At 36.5% G+C, this 10,029-nt stretch overlaps 1 protein-coding gene across 1 annotated transcript; it reads left to right on the forward strand.

The window, feature by feature from the left end:
• Positions 1–6,761: 6,761 nt before the first annotated feature.
• On the forward strand, positions 6,762–7,694 carry LOC102279874 (olfactory receptor 2A12). Its single transcript, XM_005886742.1, has one exon. The coding sequence runs from the start codon at positions 6,762–6,764 to the stop codon at positions 7,692–7,694; it is 933 nt and encodes a 310-aa protein (XP_005886804.1).
• The last annotated feature ends 2,335 nt before the right edge of the window (positions 7,695–10,029 follow it).

The following is a 10,029-nucleotide window of genomic DNA, read 5'->3' on the forward strand; positions in this document are numbered from 1 at the left end:
TCTTTATTAGTAGGAAAGTAAAAACTGGGGCAATGCAATCCTGAGCCATATTCCAAAAGAGATGATTATTCTTAAATGTCAGGTCATATACCTGAAAGCCAATATTCAGCAAGTTGACTTATGGCTGTTAATCATGCACACCACATGGCAACATTTCATTGTCTGAAAAGTGAGTAATTAGCCACTTTATACTGAGTTGTGTCCCCTCAAAGTTAATATATAGAAACCAGGGCCCCAGAGTACATATAAATGTGACTTTTCAGAGATAAGATTTATGGAGGTAATTATATTAATGTGAGGTATTTATAGTGGCCCTAATTCGAAGTGACCAATGTCCTTATAAGGAGATAGAATATAGACATGAATAGAGGGAAGACTTCGTGAAGATATAGGGAGAAGACAGTCATCTAGAAACCAGGAAGAGTGGCTTCAGAAGAAACCAAACCTGTCAACACCTTACTCTTTGCCTACAAACCCCTAGGACTGTGAGAAAATAAATTTCTATTATTTATGTGGTGGTTAGGTTTTGGAAATCCTAGAAGACTAGGCCATTAGCTCAGAGTTACAAAAGACTCAAATGAATGTTAGCGGAGAACCTAGGGACATCCTACTGTCGGCTTTAAATCATCTCTAGATTACTTATAATACCTACTTGCAAGATTGTGTTTGACCTGGCTCACCCCTCTCATTGTGTATTTATAGAATAGAGTGTTTATGGAAAAAAGTGAGAGACATTTATTAAGCATCACAGCTGTCGGAGGTATGATAACAGGCATTACACATGAAGATATGGTGCCAGACTGTCTGACTAAAAACTTCAGAGGAAAAGCTGAGCAATGAGATGGATACAGGTGGCTCTGAAAGGCTCCAGCATCTTCCTGGGGCTCTAGAGGACCATGCACATGCGTAGGGATGTCTGCATGTCCAGCACTCAGGTATCTACAAGGAAAAAGTGAGAAGGTTCTGAACTCTCACCCTCTACCTGACCTTAGGAGTCTGTACAGATATAAAAAGTGAAGGCTTGTGTGGAGAGATGAACTGCCCACCTGAGCACTGATATTTTGCTCTCCTGGTGGCCCTTCTACTTTCCTGGTTGCTCCTCATCATTTCCCATTTCCAAAAAAACTGGCATTTTTCAGGGTTGATTCTTCATATCTATTTTCTATCTACTTTCTATGGACCTCATCAGTCTCAGTGATTACAATAAATTATATACGCTTGTGCTGTTGTGCTTTGTTGCTCAGTTGTGTCCAATTCTTTGCAACCCTATGGACTATATGTACCCTGCCAGGCTCCTCTGTCCATGATTCTCCAGGCAAGAATATTGAAGTGGGTTGCCGTGCCTTCCCCCAGGGGATCTTCCCAAGCCAGGGATCAAACCTAGGTCTTATGCATTGCAGGTGATTTCTTTACTGTCTGAGCCACCAGGGAAGCCCATTACATATGCTGCTAACCCATAAATTAATATCTCAATCCAGGTCTCTTCCCAAAACGTGGTGGTCCAGAACAGATGTTGGCCTACTGCATGCTGGCCCGAAACAGTAGTGCCTGATGACTTTCTATCTCAAGAGAGTAAGTCCAGTATTTTTAAAGTCACAAAACTTGCCTTAATTATAAGAGAATAGAGTTCAATCCTTATGAGTTTCTGAGTAAAAACAATTATTTGTAATGGAAGATTTTGGTAGTTCATTTCATAATAACACTGTTCAGCAGACGAAGATTGTACACTCTCCAGGGAGGATTTGGTCCTTTGAGGTGCTGTCTTAACAAGCTCCATGGGGTCCACATGTACCATATCATGACATTTAAATCATTCCAAAAGGGGATATGGAGGCAGGCATGACTTGAAGATCAAGTACATAATAAGTCTAATTACTTAGAGATTGTTCTGTGTGACATGATCCATAATATATGACTTAGACTTGTTAAATTTTCATACCAAGATCCCTCTGAGTGGATTACCCCAGCCATTCTTCCTGAGTTCTTATTTCTCTGCTTAAGTAGTTACACACACACACACACACACACACACACACACACTCACGGATGGCAAACCTGGAAAGCAAAGAGGGGAGGGGTAGGTTTTGCTCTACTCTGTAGGGAAGACAGAATGGTGAGAAGGCTTAGTAATTTGTTCCCTGGGCTTGACAGGAATGTCTCTGGGGAATGGGCTGGTTTTAGGTGATTAGACTCTAAAACCCTCCCACCTCAAAGCTCCTGAGCACCCTGAGTCCTGTCCTTTCGTCAGGACAGAAAAGGTGCCTGGGATTCCCCATCCACTGCACTCACTCCAGGGAGCAGGTGCCTCAGCTCCAGCCATTCCCATCTCTGTGAGTTTTCCTCTACATTTAAGCCCAAGTTGAGGAAAAGATCAGAAGTAGTGCCAGCCCATAGTCGCACAAATCATTATTTATATACTGGTCAATGGTTTACAGAAGAGGACAGAAGGCTGGCAGAAATCATCAGGCTTAGGAAGACAAAAATGGCACTTTTGAGAAGACCCCTTTCCTGCTCTGTGCTGGGGTCTCAGAGTCACATCTGATACCCATACTGTCTCACCATAGGTTCCTCATTCCTCTGACTAGGCCCTCCCAGGTCACAGGGTTCCAGCCTTGTTCTGCAGGGGTGGTGGTTCTGATCCCAGGAAAACCCTTAATCAGATCCTAGAGTGGGATCATGTGGCTCCACCATCACTTATGTTTAGAGGAAAGTATTTGCTGCTGGAAATTTGGTAAAACATTCTACTATGAAAGCTGTTTCTCCAGTTCACCTCTGTTCTGTATCTGGCATCATGTTCAGTAAAAACATTTGCTTTATAAAAACTTTTAAAATTTAAATGTCTTCTTTCTGTCTTTTTCTTAATCACTTTCTAAGAAATGGTTGCTAAAAATATTAACCTAAGTGAAAATGTGTTGTTCTTAAATTTAGAAATCCAAAAAGAAAAGGAAATCCAGTCAGAATGTATACTATTGATATGAGACAATCTTCTTCTTTTGGATTCTGTTTAAGAAATATTGCAACTCCAAGATCCTCTAATTTGTATTCTGGAAGATTTGCTTGTATCTTTTATGTTTAGTTCTAAAACCTACCTGGAATTTATTCTCTATATTATATATGGTAAGGTTCATGTCTTAGTTTTCTTCCTCATGGATAGCCATCCTACCCAGCACTGTTTATTGAAAATACCAGTTCCACCTTTGTCTTAGATCAAGCGTGTATGTGTGTGTGTTTATGTGTATGTATTTCTGAGTTAACCACGCTGTTTCATTGGTTTATTTCTTCACCCTTGCCCCAATACCACATTGACTAATAATTGTAGTACTTTATAGTACTTTTATTATAAATAATAATCTATAGTACTTCATTTTAATCAATAAATTCATTTTATTTCATTTTTTAGTCTCAGATATTTTTGGCTATCCTTGATCTTTGACATTTTTGTACACAAAATTTAGAATAAGATTATTAATTTCCACAAATAAAGAAAATTTCCTAGAATTCTGATTTGGATTTCATTGAAAGTATAGATGAATTTGGAAAAGTTTAGAGTCTTTACAAATTTTCCAATTTTTAAACATCTATATATTTTCATTTTTTGCATTGACTTTTAATTCAGAATTTTTATAATTACACTTAATTTCAACAGTTCATCTATAGTTTTTTCTTCATACACAATTGGTATTTTGTATTTTCTATTTTAATGTGCTCTTTATTATTCTTTTTGCCTGTTACTGACTAGTTGAGTCAATGTTAAATAGACGCATTTTCAGTGAAGCATATTAGGTTTATTTTCTAACTCATAAGAAAAGTTTTTATCATTTTACCATTAAATATAATTTTTCTGTAAGTTTTGGAGATATTTTTCTCAGATTAAAGATGTTTCTTCCTATCTTTGCTGTTTGCTGTCTTTGTAGGGAATACATTCTGAATTTTATCATTTTGGAGGATTACCTTTTCGTTGTTATTCTGTAGTAGTTCCTGTGTGTCTTAAATGCTTTGAAGTTATCTCAGTATTGCAACTACCAGATTCTATTTGGCTCAAACATGCTTTTCCATTATTTCATCTGTAACCTTGGTCCGTGTGTGAGAAAGACAGAGATGGAGACAAGGGCAGTGACAGGGAGTTTGTATGTTTGTATTTACGTTTAGGTAGTTTAGGTATGACTCTTGAAGGGATTTTGTAACTTGATTTTCTTTTTTCCTTTTATTATGATTAACTGTATCTTTTAATGGAGAAGGAAATGGCACCCCATTCCAGTATTCTTGCCTGTAAAATCCCATGGATGGAGGAGCCTGGCGGGCTACAGTCCATGAGGTCATAGAGTCAGACACGACTAGTGACTTCACCCTACCTGTCTTTTAATGTCTTCCATTTATGCATACTGTTTAATTTACATACATAGATTTATTAATATCAGCTTAAACTGTGTTTTCTGTTTGTTATAAAATTATTTGTTCCTTTATTTCTCCTTTTCTTCCTTCTGCTGCTGTGGATTCATAATGCTTTTATTTTCTTTTCATTTGTCTTGTAATTTGGGGATCCATAGATTTTATGTCATACCTTTTTAAAATGATTTCCATTAATTGATAGTGTCTAAATTTAATCAAGTACTCTAACAAATTTCAAGTGATTCAAGATTCAATTCTTATCAAGAACATTTATATTAACTATCTAATGTCCCTTTCTCTGTTTACTCATTTTCAAAAATTTAATGTCCCCTTTTAAAATGCCAAAATAATCATTTTATAATCTATAGGTTCAAAACTAATCAATATAACTTTTTCAAATTATAAATGCTTTGAAAAAATAGGTAGAGGGGATAGATGGTAACCTGGCATCTTTCATAGAATAAATGTGCAATTGAATGATAGTTATAAAATGTCTAAAACATGATGAAAAGAGTAAAAAGAAATCTAAGAGGATAATTAAGAGCCTTAAGATAGGTTGATAGACTACAACATTGATTGAATAGGAACTCCACAAGGTCAATACACAGTGAAATGTAGAGAATGAAGAAAAGACAATAGTCAAAGAGATGATTGTTAAGAATTTACAGTTTTTTGAGAATTTATTTTTTATTTATCCTACTCTGTTCTCTGAGTACATTTTTTTCTAAAGATTATATCATCTTCAGTTATGAAAAATTGAGTGTATATTATGTTTATGTATTGCAATCATTAAGTGTGATAAATATTTGCATCTTAAGGACTTAGGTCTATTTTTAATACTGGAATGTTTATGTGAAATCTCTTCAAATACTATTTCTTCACCATTTTCTTCATTCTTTTTTGCTCTGGAAACTTTATCTTTTCTAAGCGCAGCCTCTTATCTATTATTCATGTCTCTAAACTCCATTTTCAAAATATTACCCCTCTTTCTGTATTCAAGTCTGAGTGGATTCTTAATGTGACCTCCCAAGACTCTATTTTCCTCCTTAACATTAGGACTGGAAATCATTTTATTTACTGATTTTTAAAAATTGTATGGCTATATTTCTTATTTCAGAGGTTCATAGTTGATCTATTTTTACACACTGATTGTGTTTTCCTGCTTTCCTTATTTATTTTTCTTAACTTCTTAAACACTTGAATAAATAGCATACCCTTTATTAATATATTGAAACATCTTAACCATCCTTTATTATATTAGAGTTTTATGAAGATTCTTCTATAAATTTAGTTTCATCTTGAACAAATCAAATTTCAGTTATTTACCTTGTTTTCCTCTTTAGCATGAAATTTTTTTGTATGCTTTTTAGGCACATATTTTGAGTGAAAGTCTTTTTGTTTTTGCCAGTATTTTTATTTTGATTTGGTCTTTCCACCTTTTTTTCTTCCTCCCTTGTGGTTTTAAGTTTTTTTTGCTCTTCAGATGACTTCATGGGCCCTTTACATAGAATCAGGTCCTATATAATAGTGTCTCAGGCACTAGCGATCTATTGACACAGCCAGCGAGCATATTGACTTCCTTAGAATCACTCTATCTAGCAGCCCAATGGCAGTGTTTTTTGTTTTGTTTTGTTTTGATCTCATTTTATGGGCCCAACCCAAGCCTGTAGTTTCAATCAACCATATTAGTACCCCATATCCAAAAATCTGTCCTGACCACATACCAGGTGAGTTCCAGGTATGATTCTCTGATTTCATACTTGGACCATATCATGTTTCTGATTAATTTCTGTTTGAAGAATTGTCTTGCTTTAAACTCTGGTTGTGTATTTGTGGGTGGGGGGTGAGTTCATTTTATATTTTATTTCTATGTGTTTGAAGTACAGGAGAACCTAAGAACTCATCTTGGGGATGAATATTTACTTTTTCCTTAATATAAATCAATAGTTTAAGTATACTGATAAAATTGTTCAGCATCATTAAACTTCATTTTCTGTGAGAAAATAGAGATTAGTGAAAACAGTGGTAAATAAAACAATCTGCCACTATCTTCTCATTAGCTTCAGCTAATGAATTTTAAGAAATGACAAATATTTTATTTTTTGAAAAGAAGACAGAGATCCCAATTTTTATGCAAAATCTACTAATTTTAAAAATTGATCAATAACTAAAATTGTTAAAATATCAATAAAAGGCAAATTATCTAATCAATACCACAGGACTTTGGGCTGATTGGATACAGGAATTACTGATTTGTGGCCTCTGGCATAAATTCTCACTTTGTATGAGTGTATCAACTTTTTTCCTTCTCTGACCCTTAGCTCTAAAATTTCTGTCCCAAGTGCAGCATTTTATTTATCTGTCAAAAGAGCATGGGAAGCAATCAGACATGGATCTCAGAAGTCATCCTGCTGGGATTCCAAGTTGACCCAGAACTTGAAGTTTTCCTCTTTGGCCTCTTCTTGTTATTCTACAGCCTCACGCTGCTGGGGAACGGGGTCATCCTGGGGCTCATCTGCCTGGACTCCAGACTGCACACCCCCATGTACTTCTTCCTGTCACACCTGGCCATCGTTGACATGGCCTATGCCTCAAGCACTGTCCCTAAGATGCTGGCGAATCTTATAATGCAGAAGAAAACCATCTCTTTTGCTCCATGCATACTTCAGACTTTTCTGTATTTAGCATTTGCAGTCACAGAGTGTCTGAGTCTGGTGGTGATGTCCTACGATCGGTACGTGGCCATCTGCCACCCCCTGTACTACTCGGTCATCATGAGCTGGAGAGTGTGCACAGTCCTGGCTGCCACATGCTGGATTTTCAGCTTCCTCTTGGCTCTGGTCCATATTTCTCTCATTCTGAGGCTACCCTTTTGTGGAGCACAAAAAATAAACCACTTTTTCTGTCAAATCATATCAGTATTCAAATTGGCCTGTGCCGACACCAGGCTCAACCAAATCGTCCTCTTTGTAGGCTCCGTGTTTGTCTTAGTCGGACCTCTCTGCCTGGTTCTGGGCTCCTATGCGCGGATCCTGGCCGCCATCTTGAGGATCCAGTCAGCTGAGGGCCGCAGGAAGGCCTTCTCCACCTGCTCCTCCCACCTCTGCGTGGTCGGGCTCTTCTTTGGCACTGCCATCGTCATGTACTTGGCGCCCAAGTCCAGCCATTCTCAAGAACAAAGGAAGATTCTGTCATTGTTTTACAGTCTTTTCAACCCTATGCTGAATCCCTTAATCTACAGTTTGAGGAATGCAGAGGTGAAGGGTGCCCTGAGGAGATTTCTGGAGAAGAAGAGATCCTTGTGAGAGATGGTTTGAAGTATGGTGTGTCAGCCTGTCCTTGTGACTCTGAACCTTGAATGTCTTTTTGAGTCCTTTAACAAACCCTGTAGTCTTTATTTTTGGAATTCTTATAAAATGAGAAAATAACTATCTTTACTGTTCAAGCTCTTGATAGTAGCCCCGAGTTAAACATTATGAAATAGAAAACACAGTCTAATCCTATTCATGAATACAAATGCAAATATCTTAAAATATTAGTAAAACAAGTCCATAAAAAGTAAATTATGATAAAGTTTTTATCCTGAAAAGTAAATAATTGTTTAACTTTCAATGAAAAAAAAATTGTCACATTAACAAAATATACAATGAAGAAATTGACAAAATTTAACATCAGTTAATGGTAAAACTCTTTTCAAACTAAAGATTTACCGCCAAAATATAAATAAAACAATCAGAATAATAAATTAACTTATTAATGTAATCCATAGTTTAAATGAAATTTTATAAAATGTCACCATAAGTAACAAATTTAAAATGCTTAGAAATAAATCTAACAAAAGATGTACAAAACTATAAAGAGACAATTAGAAAAATTATTGAGGCACTATGGTAACTAAATATACATATATATGATATGAGATATATCAGGCTCTTGAATTGAGAGACATAATATTGTAAATATTTAGTGTCTCCAAATTGATGAATATATTCAGTGTAATTCTAATAAATATCTTACAATATCTCAGAAATGTGTGGGTATCTGCAGAACTTGAAAAGCTGATTCTAAAATATGAAGAGCAACAGCTAGACCAAGCACCATTAAAAAGGATGAAGTACAAGGTGGGAGGATTTTACAACAAAATGTACTATAAAGTGCAAATAAATAAAACAGTGTAGTCTTTATCCGGGGATTCTCCAATAAACAAACTGGAAAAAAAAAAAAGTAAGGAAGCTGACTCATGACTTTATAAACAGTTGCTATATGAGTCCATATATGACATAGAATATCACTGGGGAAAGGAAGGGCTTTGCAGGAAATACTTCTGGTACTATTGACTAACCATTAGATGCTCAAGCATGCTAAAAAACCATTCCTAGCATTTTCAAGTCCTAAGTGTCAAAGGCAAAACTATAAAGCTTTTAAAAGTATGAAAGGGAAGGATTTTTAAACCAATATACAAATGAGCCACCAGAGAAAACATTGATAAATTTGACTAGACTGGAATTAAAAATATCTATTAATCAGCAAAAAGCTTAAAAAGACTGAGAAGACAAGACGGAGATTCCTATTTTACTGGATCTTCTAATTCATCAGGTCTCAAACATCATAGACTTCAAATTTCTTCCTCACAGACCAGCATATTTCAGAGTCCCACTTGTCAGAACTAGGTGAGTTTCTATCACGTATCTCTGAAGTGTCTCTTTTTCATGACATTTTTAAGTATCTGAAGTTTTCCTCCTTTGTATTTGTTCATAGGTTTATTTACAGTTTACAGTCTCTAACATACAAAATCACTATCACCATAAGTATCCCCTTTGTCTTCCTCATAGCTGTGTCTGTAGTAACTAGAACAGAACAAGACACAGAGAAAGTCCTCCTTAAATCTCTGTAGCAAACTGACCAATAGGCATCCCCATGTTTTCTTCTTGAAACCAAGGAGCGCTCAAGTTAGGGGAGAGACAAATACATTTTTATTTTATACTTTTAAATCTCATTTTTTAAACAGGAGAAGACCAAGGAATAGAGAGGCTGAGTAATTTATCCAGAGTCATTGTTGAGGTAGCATATGAAAAAGTTGGTGCTAATGTTGTAGCCATGTGTTCTGGGAAACAAACTCACTCAGAAGGACAGTGCAGATAGTGGAGTGCAGTTTATTACACTGGCGGGCCCAAGGCAGAGTCTCCTCTTAGCCAAGGACCCTGACCAACTTTTGTGAAATCCTTAAGTGTACTGCTCAAGCCCACATCCCCACATTCCTTGAACCTAGGCTGGAAAGTGTTAAAGGGAGATACAATCAGATTACAGCCATGATTCCTAATCAGAAGGGTCAGCTGGTTATACACTGTAGCCTACACCAGTGGGTGCCATAAAGATTACAAAGGTGATTGACTACGTTTGGGATTACTAGATTCTTTTTGGCAATGGGAATTCTTGGTATGGAATCTGGTGTTTATCAGCCTGGGAGGCCGGTTTGGCCGTAGGTATGTTATCCCCATGGCTACTAGGCACATGGTCCAAAGCTCACTGAAAGTGCAAGATGGGGTTTCCTTCTTTTCCAAGATGGAATCAGCTCAGCCTGTTCCTTTCCTCCCTCATTCCCCACCCTCTTGATGCTCCCAACTTCCAGTGTGAGCATCA

The sequence above is a fragment of the Bos mutus genome, chromosome 4, assembly GCF_027580195.1.
Source record: "Bos mutus isolate GX-2022 chromosome 4, NWIPB_WYAK_1.1, whole genome shotgun sequence".
Taxonomy (NCBI): Eukaryota; Metazoa; Chordata; class Mammalia; order Artiodactyla; family Bovidae; genus Bos; species Bos mutus.

Bases quoted from the DNA above. Each gene is read 5' to 3' on its own strand.
- LOC102279874 (XM_005886742.1), top strand. From the start codon at position 6,762: ATGGGAAGCAATCAGACATGGATCTCAGAAGTCATCCTGCTGGGATTC.